Source organism: Parus major, chromosome Z (genome assembly GCF_001522545.3).
Source record: "Parus major isolate Abel chromosome Z, Parus_major1.1, whole genome shotgun sequence".
In the NCBI taxonomy this organism is placed as follows: domain Eukaryota; kingdom Metazoa; phylum Chordata; class Aves; order Passeriformes; family Paridae; genus Parus; species Parus major.
In genome coordinates this window covers 13462941-13480562 of record NC_031799.1, presented here as the reverse complement: position 1 = coordinate 13480562, position 17622 = coordinate 13462941, and the positions used below count along the sequence as shown (strand labels likewise).

At 41.1% G+C, this 17622-nt stretch overlaps 1 protein-coding gene across 8 annotated transcripts; it reads right to left on the bottom strand.

The window, feature by feature from the left end:
• Positions 1 to 141: 141 nt before the first annotated feature.
• On the bottom strand, positions 142 to 17381 carry ZNF131 (zinc finger protein 131). Of its 8 annotated transcripts, none has more exons than XM_015615324.3 (8): positions 17254 to 17381; positions 13511 to 13649; positions 10978 to 11079; positions 9565 to 9709; positions 7418 to 7781; positions 7093 to 7315; positions 4146 to 4276; positions 142 to 1816 (listed from the first exon to the last, which is right to left on the bottom strand). In XM_015615324.3, the coding sequence occupies exons 2-8, from the start codon at positions 13632 to 13634 to the stop codon at positions 1154 to 1156; spliced, it is 1752 nt and encodes a 583-aa protein (XP_015470810.1). In that variant the 5' UTR covers positions 13635 to 13649; positions 17254 to 17381; the 3' UTR covers positions 142 to 1153. The 8 variants fall into 8 exon arrangements, with proteins under 8 accessions (XP_015470810.1, XP_015470814.1, XP_015470808.1 ...); XM_015615328.3 differs by having other exon boundaries at positions 7093 to 7503; positions 7738 to 7781; XM_015615322.3 differs by having other exon boundaries at positions 7093 to 7781.
• Positions 17382 to 17622: the final 241 nt, after the last annotated feature.

Sequence of the window (17622 nt, the reverse complement as noted above, 5' to 3'; positions counted from 1 at the left end):
TTTTCTAAACTAATCTAACTTTACAGTAAAAAGCTATGACTCATACTAAGAGTGAGATTGATCCTTAACACTGAAACTTGGCACTTAATTGCCAGTCACTCAGTTGTTCCCAATATATTGGATGAAACAAATAATGCAACATTTAATGGTTGGTATTGTTTTATTTTCTAATATTGATTAAAGTATTTACACTTCTACTTTTCAATCCACAGTTTAGCACTCATACCTATGGCTTTTACTTTTATGTTTAGCACAGCTTTTTGCCAAGTGTCAGAATTTCATTAAAAAAACCCCCAAGAACCTGATATCATACAGACAAGTCTCTATGTTTATGTTAAAACATATTCATTTTCAAAAATGATTATTTATAAAAGAAAAGTCTGCTTGTAGCTTTCTTCCAAATCATGTTTATCACAGACTCTACCAAGCTTTTCCTATTTTTAAGTGTCCCTTTTAGGGTGTCCTGCTGCCTCCAAGTGAAGTCTTTTCCCTCCCTCAGCCCCCCACCTCTAACTTTAATGCAAAAAGAAAATCAGTAACCGGCAATTTCAAGCGAAAATATAAAGCACTATAACATTACCTACATTGCCTTTTACAGAACTAAGCTCTCAAAAACTATAAACTTTGTGGAAATTTAACCACTCAGTGTTGAAAAGGCACAGGACTTTTGTGCTCAGAGACCTCCAGCAACAGTGCTTTTAGCCCAGCCTGAAAGTTAAGATCTGAAAATTGACAGGTATGTAATTGCCACTTACAGCAGAACCCCTCAGATTTTACTGATTCTCCTGCCACAGACATCCTGCAAATTTATACAAGACTTTGCTTCTACTGCAAGAGGAAAAGAGGTGAAATTAATTTTACATATGCCCAGGAATGCTTTAACAATGATACAAGCTATTCATTGCTAAAAATCTCACAAAGTTGTCCATGTCTGTGGTAGTTTCTGTTCCATGGCACTACATGAATGGGGAAGTATTTTTCACATATGAGAGAAGTTTAATTGTACATGAAGAAAGCTAATTTTGGTCCACTTGTCCAGCTTCCTATGAACAGCATATTGGAAACGTGACCAGTGACAGTTCAAAAACCAATGTAAAAGTTAACAAAAATAATTTGGTATTTCATTCTTAAAACTGCAGTGTCATTATTTGTCCTAGTCATCCACTTTTGCATTTTGTGTGTCCACTAATTGTTGTGTTTTTAAGTCTTCAGCTTGCTCATGATGTTCCTTATCTGCATCATCTGCTTGATTAGGATCCTTTTCTTCTGTTTCTCCTTGATCAACACTTTGGTATTCTACTTGTTCAAGGTCTGTGCCATCTATAAGTTCTGCCTGTACTTCTTCCATCTGTATTTGATTTACATGCTCAACATGTAACTGCTCCACATGAACTTCTGCACCTTGTTCAGTCTGAATGTGTTCAACTTCCAAGTAACTAATCTGCACCTGTTCCTGTAGTTCCTCCATCTGTGTGCCTTTCACTTGATTGTCCTGTATGAGATCCTGGTGCATCTGTTCCACAGTTACCTGTGCAGGATCCACTTGTACCTGAATTACTGGTAGGACATGCACTTGCTCAACTTGTTCTATTATTGTCATTGATGTTACTGGTTCAGCTTCCATAGCTTCCACTGGAAGAACCTCTTCTGTCACTAACAGTTCTGAAATATTGTGCATTTCTTTGAGATGCCTTCTCAGCTCACTGCCTTGCATAAACCACAAATCACATAAGGTACAGTGGTTGGGTTTGTCACCAGTGTGTATTACCAAGTGGTCTTTGAACTGATCCCAGCTGTTAAACACGCTGTTACAAACCTGAAACAAAAGATACAGCATGTTAAACAGTGCCAACAGAAATGTGACAAAATACACTGCCTATCTGAGATTATGGCTTCACATTGCAAAGCTTCTTGCTACTTGGATTCAAAAAACATACATGTTAAAGATAAAAGCTGAGATGAAAGCTTCAAATGAACAGCAGACTTGATATTTAATTATTCTTTATTAAAGAATGGTGAGCTATTTTGAGTTGTTCGTACAAGAGATACCTGCAAAAACCGTAAGTCAGTAGAGCATTGAAAGTTTTCTTATCTGAAATTCATGTACAGTATCATACCCCAATCAATATATGTCTGGCACTAGTGTTTTGGGTGGAAAGATACTTAGGCATTAATAAGGTGCAATGAAACTGTAATACAAACTGTTGTTTAACTGACATTCTAGATGCAGTACCACTAAAAGGACAACTTTTTCTTATCAGCTTTCACTTGCTCATGACATTGTGAGGCTTAACAGGCTAGGTTGAACACTTCCGTTTTGTGATTTTAAAAATACCCCCTTGAGTGATTTCAGGACATAGAACTTTTAAAACTCCATCCCTCTCATTCTTTTCCAGCCAGAAGTACTGCCTCAACTGCAGACAAGCTGTTTTCACAAAGCAGAGCTCCCTTCAGTTGGCAGTGTAGGTAAATAGCTGGGAAACAACACACAGAGACTGCGGAAATAAATGAGGTGCAGGGTAGAAGAGACAGAAGAGTGGGGTAGAATCAGGCTTGGAGTAAAAAAACACACAGGGCTCAGGAGTCTTTTGTCCATGCAAATGTGTTTGGCTGTAGAAAGCAACAAGAACACACATTTCAACCCCCCTTCATTGTTGGCCAACAGTTTTGAAACAGGACGTTCTGTTTCTTCATAATTTTAAGCAACAGCACAGAAAGATGATGGAGGGAGTATCTGACAGAATTAACTCAAGAGCAGGTCTGTCTAATTGAGACAAACATATCCATTTTGCTGCTGAAGTCTGCTAAAATGGGTTATAATACTATTGCCACACTCCTCCCCCCCCTCAGGCTCACACTTCAGAAAGAGACTGCACACACAGTTTTAAAAATACTAATATTTTAAGTACTCAAAATTACTTAGTCATACATAAAGATAATGATTATCAGCAATGGCCAGGCACATATTAACTTCTTGCCACACAGAATGTAATTCAGTATTCAAGGCATACACTGAAGAGCACCAAAAGGACTAATCAAAAAAGGACACTTTTTTCTCTTCTTTGTTCAGTGAACAGAGATTTATTTGTTCAAATTCAATTCTAAAGAGAAAACCTAAAAATTTATCCAATAATTGCTGCATTTTCTGCAGGCTGAAGGGACACAAATCCACATTCACAACATCTCTGACAGGATAAGGAAGTTTAGAAAATGAGTTATGACTTGAATCAGCTCTTTAAAATTGAAGTGAGATTTATCTCAATAGCTTTTCAAATGTGAGTTACATATATTGACCAAGTACCTTAGCAATCTCTACAGCATTTATTTGGCTTAAAAAAATACTACAGATTGCCACCATAAATTTGAATTCTTTCCTGACAAAATCCATATGCTTGGTATCAAACAGAAAATAATAAAACAAGAAATAAAATAGTAATTTTTATTTTGGACTTTAATTTGGGCTTCACTTTTAATGAAGCGTGCTTAGAAGTGCGAAAGGCCTAGGTGAGTGTATCAAGAACCTTGAAAAGGAAGCAGAAAGACCAGTAAAATGCAGCCTACCCAGAAGAATCTCAATGACTGTAAGTAGCATAAGGCTCCACATCAGTAATTCCATATTTTAAACTGAGATACTTAAATGTGAAAATTTATCTGCACATAGTGGTTGAATGTGATCCAAAGACCTCACTACCATCTACAACTTCCTTATTAGAAGAGGAAGAGCAGGCATTGATCTCCTCTTTTTGGTGAAGATGACAGGACCAGTGATGGGATGCAAGGGAATGGCCTGAAGTTGTGTCAGGGGAGGTTTAGGCTGGATATCAAAAAAGGTATTTTTCACCCAGAGGGTGTTTGGGCACTGGAAAAGCTCCCCAGGGCTGTGGTCACAGCAGCAGCCTGAGAGAGCTCAAGAAGTGTTTGGACAAGGCTCTCAGGGACATGGCATAACTCTTGGGGTGTCCTGGAGTTGGACTCAATCCTTGTGGGTCCCTTCCAACTCTGTATATTCTGTGATTCAGAATTATTTTACTGAAATAGCTCTTAGAGACATAAGCCCACTCTCACTGCCTCTCCTATTCAGTACTCCCATGCTCCTTGAAGGAGGGAGGTACCTAAACTCAGACTCACATACTTCCATTACCCACCTGACATTCATAAAGCTTCTTTCTTCCCTTTTTAGCGCCAGCTCCTGACTGACAGGCTGTCAGGTGACATTTGAGAGTGCTATTCCGAGCAAAACGTTCATGGCAGTTGGGACATTCAAAGGGTTTTTCACCTGTTAAAATAGACACAAGGATTTGTAAGTGTACAAAACCACCCAGTCTTCTTTCAGGTCTCTCTTCTTCCCCTCTTTCTCTTATCTAGGTTGATAAATAGGCTGCAAAGATGTGGCCAACTGGATTACTCTGCAGAAAAAGAGATGAAAATTCAGCATAAAAGGGCAGAAAACTGATGCAGTCGTAACTCTCATTCAGAAGAAAACCAATGTAACAATTACCAGGAGCTTTTAAGGCATTTGTGGAAATTATAGTACTATTCTGGGAAAATATTTTAAAGAAATAGAAGCTATTTCACACTTTTTTCACACTTAATTAGCTTTTCAAAAGAAATTCACAAGTAGCTTAAGTGTCACACACTCAAAAGCTATAGAAAGATGTTAAATGGTGGGAACTTTCCCCCAATGCTTATAAAATACTACATTTTCAGAGAGTGTTGTCCAGGAAAGGCAGAGGATGCTAAACTGCCTTCAGTTTTGCAGGTCAAAAAACATGGACTTCGCCCAAGCAACCAATGGGTTTGGAACTAGATGATCTTCAATGTCCCTACCAATGCAAATCATTCTGTGATTCTACAGAGTGTGCATGGATGATGAAAGACCTCCTGGACAAACTCAAACACAAAAAGGAAGTCCATGGGATCTGATGAGATGCATCTGCTGGTCCTGAGAGAGCTGGTGAAGGAAATTGTTAAACAACTGTACATAAAATTTGAGGTGAGGCAGTCTGGTGAAGTTCAAGATGACTGGAAAAGCAGAAGCATAACCCTTTCAAAACAAGGACATAAGGAAGACCTCGGGAACTACAGGCAAGTCAGTCTCATCTCCATGCCCTAAAAATCACGGAGCAGATCCTCCTGGTAGCTATGCTGTGAAGACAGGCTGAGACCATTGGGGTTTTTCAGCCTGGAGAAGAAAAGGCTTGGGGAGGTCTAACAGCACCTTCCAGTGCCTAAAGGTGGTCTACAGGAAGGCCAGAGAGGGACTTTTTACAAGGGAATGTAGTGATAATGACAATGAACGGCCTTAAGTTGAAACAGAGTATGTTTAGGTTAGATATTAGGAAGAAAGTATTTTCTCAAAGGGTAGTGATGCACTGGAACAAGTTTCTCAGAGAAGTTGTGGTTGTCCCATCCTTGACAAGTGTACACAGCCAGGCTGGATGTGGCTTGCAGCAACCTGGTCTAGTGGAAGGTACCCTGTCCATGGTCCCAGAGGGTCAAACTAAATTATGTTTAAAGTCTCTTCCAACCCAAGCCATTTTATCATCCTATTACTGCACTACTGCTATTTGAATGTACTTGCTGGTGTAGAGATTGAACAACAACAGGATCAAATATTTTTAGCACATTGTCTCACATGACTTTCAAGTTCAGTTTAGCATTCAATCAGTGGTGTACAGTGCTCAGAATTTAGAAAGCCTCTAATAGAACGGGAGCTTTTTCATTCTTTTAGGAGACCACAGTTAAATGATGATATCTGTTCTGATTTTAAGCTTAAATCATAATTGTAATTTTAACATTGAAAATGCTAAACTGAAAGTAATTAGATTCCATTTTATACTCACTAGATCAATATATATTTAGTATTTTGTACCTCTTGTGGCATGCTAGTCTTCTTTTAATTGAAAACCCTGTTTTGCAAGAGTGACCGACATATCACGTATTTTGGATTACTCTGGTTATCTGCCACAATTTTTTTCTGAATAGACTAGCATTTATTTGACTTGCTTATAATGGAGAAACACTCCTTGCTTTACAAGGGATAAGGACTTCCCAAAGCTTGTTTATAAAAGGAGCTTTTAAGAGGCTATTGGGAATAGACTGGACACTGCCATATATCAATACTCAGCAGTCCCATACACAGATACATTCTAATTAAATTAAGAAATTTTAATTAAATTTTTTAACAATGATAAGCTGCAAAAGAAATAGAGCTGCTACCCTCCATTAAACTTCTACTTGTGACTCATGACTGGCATATTAAACAAAAACATCTGGAAGATCAAGACCACATATATTTTACATTCAGGTATCTGTGTCATTCTCAGTGTCTGTTCAGTCAGCAGACTTTTCAGCAAGATGAAGAAGTAATCTCCCATACTAAAAAGAAGGAGAAGCACAAATCACTTTGTACTCAAAAGATACCCACATTTCAAAGAAGCAGATTTCACAGTAAAAAAAGTGTATTATAATGACTAGAGATGTTTTGCCAGTTTTAGTAGTTTTGCTTAATTAACCAAGAAAATTCAAATCATAGATGAGATGAGACAAGAGCAAGGTTAAAACCTTCCAAACAAGATGGTACAAGACATAAATCTTTGAGGGTATTTTATGTCTAATAGGCACTTGCTCAGAAGTTCTTTTACATAAAGAAACTCTCTAGACTGTATTCCATGAAGAAGACTGTGATCCAAATAATATTTCAACAAAAATATTTACTAGAAAATTTTGAAAATAGAAGTAGTTCCTCAGTTATTTCTGAAGAAGGGGACATGCCTTAAGGAAATAGTTTGAAAAAAAAATCTTTTAAGAATTAATAGACTTGACAGAGAAGTTTCCTTACTGCTTTCTGGTTTTAGGTAACTATTTTTGATTGACTCAATCCCCCAAAAGTTTACATCAATGGAAAAGAAAAAAACATGAACAAACAAAAACACGAACAAAAAGATATACCACCATTTTAGTTATAACTAGAACTTCTAACACTCAGGACTCATTTATTTTCTTCAGCATATGATCTATTTCCCCAAAACATGCAAAAGCCCAAAATACTAGAATGAAGGCCACAAGCACAGGACTGTAGCATGTTCTTACCTGTGTGCTTCCGAAGGTGCTCTTTAAAATGCCCAAAGTGATCAAACTGCTTGTCACAGTACTGGCATACATGTATTTTCTTGCCAGGTCTTTGCTTCTTGCTGGCACCACCTTCATCAAGGTGGTAACAGGTGAGGTGCTGTTTCAAAGCACTCTCTCGTAGGTATCTTTTATTGCATATGTCACATTTGTAATTCTCAGTAGAGTGTGTTTTCATGTGTTCCTTAAAATGGTAAAACAATTTAAATGAACGGTTACATTTCTCACAGTGGAATAAATTGTTCATGTGTGACAGCTGAAGTTCCACAATTTCAATACCTTCTACCTGTTTGCACGAGGAGTCAGTTGCACTATCACCTTCTTCTTGGATCTGGCATTTTCTCTCTCCCTGACGATACTTGCTGGTGATATCTGCCAAAAGAGCCAAAGCAGATTCATCTGATGTACCTGTTGTCTGTATGTACTTTATGGATTGCTCTGCAGAAGCTACTTCTTCAAGAGTTTCAATGCTGTCATCTTCCACTTTCATTGTCCCTTCTGCAATCTCGACCTCAATCTCAACAGGCTCTGATTCTACAGATGGCAGTGTTTCTGTGATAACATTAGAGGTTTCAGCAATCTTCCTCTTTTTTGGTTTATTTTTACCTTGTGCTTCATTTGATTCTAAGGGTGATGAATTTTCTTTGTTCCTGAAAAGCATTTGCATAAATATGGTTAAGATCAATTAACAATGACATAACAGCTCCTGCCTAGTAATCAGGTTCTGTATCCAACACTCCTCTAGCTGTTTCTCAAAGCTGAATGACGACCACATTATCTGTGTGCACATCAGAAGCTAATTTGTCCTGAATCTACACACCTTAGTGCAGTAAAATAACATTGTTAAAGCTGATAAAATATTTTTAAGTATTTAAAATAAAGAGCTCTGCTTGAATAATACAAAGCATCTATCAAGAAGAAAAGCAAGTTAACTTAATGACTTATCTAAAAATTTGCAAAATTCTTTACTTGGAAGAAAAACTCTTCTAAAATAATTAATTCTTTGGCCTGCCTACTCAGAAATAAGGTTCAAGTCCCTCCTATGCCATTTACCTCTTAAGCTCTGGAGTGTGTGCAACTGCAAGCAGGACTTTGAGCTTGTCAGAAAACACTTTAGCTGTGAATTCACATGATGGTTATACACACAAGGGTTACCATATCCCATAATTCAGGCAGGCACATTGCTAACAGCTGCCATAAAAAAGCCACCAGGATATGAAAGGAGTATCCTAGTTTAATTTTCTAGGCTTAAACACTAGCCTCAGCTCTGTGCTGTTCTCCTCGAATAACACACACACAACCCCGCCTCCTCCAAAATGCCAGGGCTCGCACATCATCTCAAACACAGGTACAGCTGAGTGGTTCAATGCTTTCAAGTCATCCACATCACTACTGTGCTGCAGGTTTTACTACTGATCACCAGTTTCAAAAATAAGTGGCTATCTTCCCGTCAAACAGACTGGAGTAAACTGTGCTTTTAACCCTCCTCTGCACCATGATGCATCCTTTCATGTAATGCACTCCCTATCACTTCCACGCCTTCTAGTAACAAGAGACAAGACCTCCAGTGTCTCTAAGTCATATTGCCAGATGTGTTACTAATGATGTAATGCAGGCCACAGCTTATAAATGGCACCTTGGTCTGCTCACACACAGGAAAACAGCGTAGCTAAACCCAGTTTCATATAGCTGGGATTTCTGATGTCTACAAGATGAGAGGTACATTGCAAGGAGCTCCTGGATCATGATCCAAATGCAACCAGTGTAGCATAAAGAAGGAATGAAAACATGAGAGCACTTTATGGAAGTGAAATGGAAGAAAGGGGATAAAAACCAGCATGATGGGACTGACACCCATTTTTTTCAAGTTAGACTTTGGCAATGGATTACAGATCTTGGTACTGGATGACAGGTGCTGCAGCAACATTTGATTGAGTATTGAACCCACATAAAACTGACTTTAATAGTTACATTCATTCAAGAACTTAGAGAGGTTAATTTTGCAGTAAGAGACTTTAAGATCACTGATTATTCTCTCAGAAACAGCAAAAAGCTGCATGAAATCAAAACACCAGCACAAACTTGCTAATGTTGTGTGATTACCAGAGACACTGTCACTGTACAGCCAGCTGTCTGACAAGTGTGGGCCATCAGACAGCACAGAGAGTAACTTATCAGTTAACACACAGTCCTAAAACATCAGCAACATTCACAAGCCATGTCACTTGTCATTGAGTTGAATGTGACATTCTTGTTTTACCCTGTGTAATTCTAACATGTATGTTATAGTAGAAGAATATATGGTTCTATACAAGTTAAGGAGGTTCCAGCATAAGGAACAGCACTGAAGAATACTGGCAGCCACCTCTTGCAAAAGCCTTATTCAGACTCTCACCTTCAGTCTTGGGAAGAAAAAGAGGCTTATGTGCTTACCTGATTTCAAGGGCTTTGATTGCTTCTAGCATCTGTAGATACTCTGCAGCTTTCCAAACATCATTTGCTTCTTCCTCACCTTGTACCATTAGTTTTGCTGTATAGGTGAACTCAATTAGGTGACGAAATGCCATGTTACTTACACCTGCATACAGGCAAGAGAAACAAGTTACCTCCAACAGTTCCACAGCCTCATCTTCCCAGTGAATCTTGCACACACATCATTTTGATCACAGTACTGTAGCCACCAGTTTCATACAATCACACCCTGAAATGGCTCCACTGAATGGTTTGGGTTGGAAGAGACATTTATAACCACCTAGCTCCAACCTCACTCATGTTGGAATAAAAAAAATCTGCTAGAGAATCATGTGAGTCTGGAACAACTGTGGAGTTTTGCCATGACAAAGATAAAAGGAATTATAAGATGGACAAAACGCTGTTCCAAAAATATATACATTTGAACAAAAAAATGCTATTCCTGGAGGCTGAAATGCTGCTCCAAGAATTTAATTTCCTCCCTGCCTATCACATAAGTATTGCTCCATGTCTGCCTTGCTTTTACATCCCAGCCAAGGCTTCTGCCATTGGCCATCACTGACAGCCTTTTTAGCTGACCAGAATGGGTTTTCTCTGGGAAAGCTTTTGTCCAGTACTGCTAGTCCTAAAAACATATACAGGGTCTGCCTGACCTTCACTAGCCATATATTAGGCGAAAGGAAAAAAAAAAATGAAAAAGCACAACATAATCTCACATTTTCCCTCCCAATATATTTAATACTGTTCTAATTTTGATTTTTTTTCAGGGAGGTTTTCTTTCCAGTGATGGTAGCTGTCACAGAACAACTCATGAACGAAGATCTAGAAAGTTAACTGCAATGACCAAGCATATTCAAGTGTTCAAGGCCAGGCCAGACACGGCCTTGATAAACCTGGTCTCCTGGGAGGCATCATTTCCCATGGCAGGTGAGATTGGGCTTAGATGATCTTAACATTCTATTACTCTGACCCTAAACAGTCTGTGATTCTATGCACTGGCCTGTACTAAGGATGCTACAATAATATCCAGCTTGACAACACAACTCTGAATGCTTTTATTTGCACAAGTCAGATGTTGATATATTTTATATATTAGTAAAGGCCTGTATGCACAAACCAGCCTTTGAAATAAGTCGTGATATTAAGGGCTAAAATCCTTAAAACTTGCCTGCTGAAGAGAGAGTAAAGCAAAACAATAGGCTTGTGTGTAGGAGAAAAAATGTAAACTGTGTGTGTTAGCCAATAGTAGCTTGCTCTGCCCGCAGACCCTGTAGAACCCTATAAAAGGTGTGCTAAAGATAGAAATAAACAGCGTTCATGATTACTTCTGTGAAGACTGGTGAATAAGTGAATAGCTGGCGGTTTCTCAATTACCTTCAATCTCCACCAAAGGCTCCTGAGTGAAATCTTGGAAGAATTTGTGGAAGAACTGGCTACAGGCAGCAAGAACTGCCTTATGAGCTTTGAAATGGTGACCTGCAAAGGAAGACAAAAAGGTTGGTTTAGGGTGGTACCTTCCCCCCTCCATAGTGCAGAATAAATGCAAAAAGAAAGACCACCCAGCGCAAACACAAACATTATTCCAGCAGCATATACTGACTGCTGCTTCTTGTAACACGACTCTACTGCAGCTGGCTCGTCCCTTCTCACACAGAACCTTGCTGACATTGCTGACCTTGCTAAAGCCTCACTCACATTTTTCTCTTTTCAGATGCTTAAGCAATGAATTATGGGAAATTTCTATCCTAACATTTTTCTGTATGTCTTGGGCTCAGCTCTGTATGTTTCAAGTTTTTGTTGCTCCTACAGACTGATGTATGTTATCACCACTGCCAGCATAAACACCACAGAACAAGTATTTCTGCTCTATTCTTTCTTCTATTGTTATAGAATATCTATGTGGAATTAAGCCTGGCCAGGGACCTGAGCTAGCCGACTATTGCCTCTTAAGAGCCACCTATCTATCTGAAGTCATGGGAATTTTTCATTCAAGTTAACAGCAATCTAAAAGTCTTTCCCAATATACCCCTCTGTTGTTATGTTAAGTAAGTTATGTGTCAGTTACAGACTGGGTAATGTTGCTCCCTATGTGGCTAGGCTACTAGAATGTTCGTTCCCTAAGGTTATATATTGTCGTGCCTTCCTCTGTTCTTGTCTTTGGTTGGTCCCTCCCACGGAGCTCTCTCTCCCTGGTTATTTTTGTTCGGCCTTTTGGGCAAACCCTATTTTCTTTTATTCCTCATTAAAGTGTTCCTGGTGCCAACCATTGCTCCTGCTCCTATTTATTTTCTCTCCACCCTCTGCTCTGAAATCAGGGGACCTAAAGGTTTGTCGCAGCCACCCTCACTGCTACATATCTATATTCTATTTTTTTCCAGAGTGTTTTAGGTTGCAATTCAAGATGTTACCCAAAGTACCATCTGTTAAAGCCAGGTGGGGCAGTGTTCTTTATCTCTTTCATCCTCCCTCCAGAAGGATTTCTTCTGTTGATGGGCCATTGAGTCTCACTGCATGACTGATAAAATTACATCACCCCAATGTCAGATGCTCCACCCAGGGGGAGGAGCCAAGCATTCCTACCTGGATGTAATCTGAAACCTGGAACAACACAGGCAGTCCTTCTCCACTGGCTTCCCAGAGGGAACACCAGATCCATCTACACCACCACTGGATCTTCAGAGGAAAACTACAGCATTTCTACAGGATCACTGCTTCAACAGAACCAGGTCTGTCACGCCAGGAGGACTGCAGCCACCATGGTGCTACCAACACCCTGACCAACAGGGTGTCAGGTTGTATTCTGACTCTGTCAGTGGTTTTCTTGTGCTAATGCATTTTTATATTAATTTTCATAGTAAGGAACTGTTATTCCTATTCCCATATATCAAGGGGCCTGAGAGCCCCTTAATTTCAAAATTATAATAATACGGAGGCAGTGGGTTTACATTTTCCATTTCAAGCGAGGCTCCTGCCTTCCTTAGCATACACCTGTCTTTCAAACCAATATGTAGAATCTGTATTTCTTCTCCCCATTGGAGGCATGAACATTCATAAGGCTTAATGGTATAGGGATAAAGGAAGCAACATGGATTAGAACTACTCAGCTGCACACAAAACCAGCTCTGAGCGCAACACATGGATTTGATAATGACAGAGTAGGAGAAAATATTTCAAAAACCGTCAGCGAAACTGTGGCTGTGCCTGAAGAATATTTTTTTTCTTCATTTGCTTACCTCCTTCTAATCTAGACTCTCTAGTATCCTTCTTCTTTAAGTGAGTTGCTGCTATCTGTTTAAAGATCAGGAGGTACTAATTTAGCTAAGTCTGTCCTAGTGGACACCGCCTATATTCTGTCCACTTGTAGTGTTGATCCATTCTAAGAAGTGTTTGGAATATGAAGGAGGCTTAACTGATCTATCACATACCACCTTTTCTAAGGAGATAATAAGCACTTGTATGCTCATTATCCTTTTTAAACAGTTCTTATGCCCTTAGAACACGTATAAAAAGTGTGTGCTGCTACCCTCTTTAAAGTATACATTAAAATAGTAGACAGATACCAGAGAAGCTGCTGTGAGAAGTAAATATTATTTTAAGGTGTGGGTTTTTGTATTTAAATACAAAGTATTTGTGAAAGTTCTCTGCATGCAGTCAAACAGATCAAGTCAGAGAAAAATATTTTAACAATGTTTTGGGAATCCTTAGCACATTAAATATACCACGTTTGGGAAGCAGAAGCAAAATTATTACTCACTACAATGAAACTTTGCAAGTAACTTGCACACAGGTACAGAACCAGGAATTTGTTCACAGCCCAATTTGACACCTGACCATGAAAAATCCAACAGCATCCCAGCACAGCTTTCAGAATCCTCTGAATATCAACTGGTTGCACGCCTGTACATACCATCGACGATCAGAGTGATATCTGTAAACTGGTCCTGCTCACGTTGTTCATTCAGTCTATCCAAAATAACTTTATAGTGTTCAGGAAATTCCTGGATACATTCCATCGTTTCCTCAGCTTCCATGGCAGAAGCACTGGTCTGCAAAACAAATGGGATATGACAGTAAGAATACTGTGCCACTCAGTAAATACTGTGCTCAGTCAGGAAATTATACAAAAGTGAACTAACTAGCACTTTGTCAGACTATAAAACCAATGGAAAAACTGTCTTGCTAACAGATTTTTTACCCAATGTTAGCTGACAGGTAAGAAATGGCACCATTAATGATATGGAATATTGTCTTATTTGGACACATGAAGAAACACCAAAGTGGGTTTCCTTATCCTACAGATTCAGGAAGGACCCACCACCCTTGAAGTAAATACTGCAGCAAAGCAACATCTCCACAGCTACTTATTCAACACTGCAGCAGCGTAATCTCAGAATATTCATATAGATACTTCTTGCAATCCCATCATACCACTTGGTTAACAGACAGTTCTTAAAACATTTATATTTAAGTGACATTTTGGAGCTCACAAACACAGGATGTTTACTTTAAATATGGATCTAGTAGAGCAGCAGTTTTCAGCTTCTGAGTGCATCACAATTGCCAGGGATTTCATTTACTGTCAAGCTTATTCATCCATCCTACTTACAGTTCTTCCTCTGTAAAGTGAAATATTCTCTGCCAGCCTTCTGAGAAAGACATATAGTGCTTGTAATTTGATATCTCTTCCTCCCTTACTAACACAATAAACATAGCTGGCTCAGGGTGGAATATGCAGAGGATCTCGGACCTGGAGAGGTTTAGCACAACTTGGTACCTAGGGATGAGATGCAGACAGTAGTCTGCTGCTTATGCAGAAGAACCTCAGGAGAGCATCCAAGTGCTTCAATTAAAGCACTTCACAAATTACCTCCCAGAAAAGTTACTTTATATCCATGCAGCAACACTCATCTTCAACTCCCACACTAACATGGCTTACACTTAGAATGCTGCAGAAAAAAAGAATTACGGAGTTCCTGTTTACACCACAAAACACACTCCCTTCTTATCTCTCAGAAAAAAAGTCACCCATGAAGAAGTCATTTTGCCAAGAGAATGAAATACGTAGAGAAGAAGCAACTACTTAGGGAAATCCAGCCCTGCCTGCTATTGCTACGTTGCCAACCACAGAAATGTTGTCCACAAAAGTTTGATTCGTTACCTAGTGTGCAACGAGCCAGTAACTACACACTCCAGGTGACACTGATTATTTATTTCAGAGTTGTGTAAGCCTGGGTGCCCAGTGGAATTACACAAATCAAGTACCCAACTGTAAAATGTTTTTACTAATTATACATTTTTAGCAAGCAAAAGGATTAGTATTCATTGGTTATAAGTAACCAATTATTATTCTCTCTTCTACTGGTTCATTATTTTCTTGCTTCCCGTGCTGATTAGTCCACATTCAGTCTCTCCTATTTTGAATCAGTGGGATTCTTGGGTTGGTCGTTGCAATCCTCCTCAGCCAGAATTACCTGTTACCCAGCTAGAGCTGATTCCAGCACAATTGCTGAGTTTGCTTTATTTGTTTCTTCCTCCTTATGTGGAGTTTCTGCTACATGTCCCTGTGGCCTCTGAATTCAGCATTCTCTGTGTCCACTGTCAGTGGTACACCCCTTTTCCCAGGCTTTGTTAGCCTGCCCTTATAGTTCTGAGATCACTTAAGTATGCCTTCATAAGTTTAAGAAGGCAATTCTACCAACAAGTAATTTGTTTTTCTAACACCTGGACATTACTTAGAGCTTGCTGGCTACTCTCTGTTTCATGGATTAAATCCTCCTTGTTGGAAGAGGCTTGACAGTACACAAAGACCAAGCATCAAAGCAAATTATTCCTTAAGAAAATTCTACATAGTCCATATTCTGCACCAGAAACAACTGTCAGGGTTTTCAAGTGGGGAGAGGAGCCCAGCCTGCAGGGGAAGATGAGGTGGAAGGGAGTGAATGCTGCTGCTGTATTCTCTTCACCTCATCTGTAATGGTGGGTCTAAAACAGACAACCAGAAGTTCCCACCTTTCTTTCATCATCTGGTATTTCACATAAAGTCTCACATGGGAAGGTGTCAGCTACCTACTTCACAGTTTAATTCTTGCACATTTTTGACACAATTATAAAAGTAATCTTATAAAATCATAGTAATCTTACAAAGCCATCTTATAAAATGGCAGATGACTTGCAATTAAAAGCATAATTCCTAAAAAAAAAAAAAAATAAAAAAATTGACCTCCAACTCTTGTGATTTTCACCTCCCATGACTTCTGGTTTACTTCCAAAACTGACTGTAGGTGTATTTTAAAAGAAATACCGCAAAACTCAAAATAATAGAGCAACCTTAGCTCAGCAAACACAAGATACTTTAAAAAGCTTTTTCCTTACAACTCTTAAAAAACATAGTAAGAAACATACAACTCATGTTAGGCAGGTCAATAATTTACACAGAACTAGTAAAAATGTGAATTTACTGTTTATCTAAATGCAGTTGCAGCTTCACTTATTATTCTCATTTAAAAACCCCAGTCATACCGCAGAAAAACAGCACATGTTTAATAAGAGCGTGACTGCTTTGGCGGAAGGAGTGAAAAGTACAGTTGGGAAAACAAAGCAGCTGAGCAAGAAAGACAGAAGTGATCCAAATTCCCACAGATGAGGGACAGACTGCTTCAGCTGCCTGTGCAATTTCCTTGAAAGACTCATTGAAATACTGTCTTAGCCTTTTAAGTTTGTAACCCTAGACGCATTTCATGTGATGTTTGTATGATTCTAGCCGAGCTTTTTTTATAAATCCACCTCAATGAAACCATGTTATTATTGCTCTTCTCCTGGGCTACATCTGGAACTCCTCGGACTTCAGGCACCAGATGTTTGTTTCCCGCACAAGGATGGCCCAGTCGCAGACGGGGCAGCGCTGGGGCAGTGCTGGGGCAGGTCGGCTGACCCGGAGGAGCTGATGCGGAGTGCCCACAACACCGCCATCTTGGGAAAGGGGGAGCCGCGGGCTGTGCAGTGCAGAAGCAGGAATTCCTGATGCACACTGCCGCATGTTTTCCTCAAAACCAACGCTCAGGCACGCCGCAGGCCTCGATCCCGCCCCGCCCCTTGGCCCGCAGCGCGGACGCGGGGTCGGTGCCGCTCCCCCCGGTACTGCGGGAACAGCGGCCGCCAGGCGGCGCCCCCGCCGCCTCCGCCCCACCCGGGGCTCCCGCCACCCGCGCGCGCTTCCCTCGGGCTGCGGCCCGCGCGCCCCGCGGCCACCCGCGGCCTCATTGGCGGCCGCCCGTGTCAGTCAGCGCGACCCCCGCCAATCGCGAGGCACGGGCAGCGCTCGCCCCGGGCGCAGAAGCCAATGAGAGGCCGCCGAGTGCCCGGAGCGGGCGAAGGCGGAAGGCCTGGCCTGCGCCCAGGGCTGGCCGCACACGGGGGATCGGAGCGCAGTGCGGGAGGCGCCGGCAGGCGCAGGGGTCCCGCGAGGCGCTCCGAGAGGGGACCTGACCGCTGCCGGCCCGAGCCTGGCGCTCGGCAGCGCCGCCGCCTCGTTAGTCCTTATTACGTCATCAAAGCGCGCATTAAATCGATCCCTTTTCAATTCCCGGCCGGGTCGCGGCCCGACGACGCGGCGCTCCAAGGGGTGGGGAGGCGGTTCCGCCGGGGACTCACCGGGAGCAGCTCCTCGCCGCGCCGCTTGCTTCTCCACCGCCGCCGCTTCCTGCTGCCCGGCACGCTGGAAAGCGGGGCGCACGCGGGCCAATCCCGACTCGCATTCCCGGCCTGCCCCGCGCTCACCTTCCACACGACAGGGCGCGCGCGCGGCGGGGGCGGGGCCTGGCGGCCCGGGGCATGCTGGGAGTTGTAGTCCATTTTTGCAGTGTGACGAGTTCAGTGTGACAGAGTGGGTCACGCTGGAGGTGACCACAGCGTGTCATCTGGTCTAGTCCCCCTGCTCAGACAGGATCATCCAGACCACATGGCACAGGACTGTCTCCAAACAGTTCTTCAGTATCTGTGAAGTTAGACTCCACAGCCCCT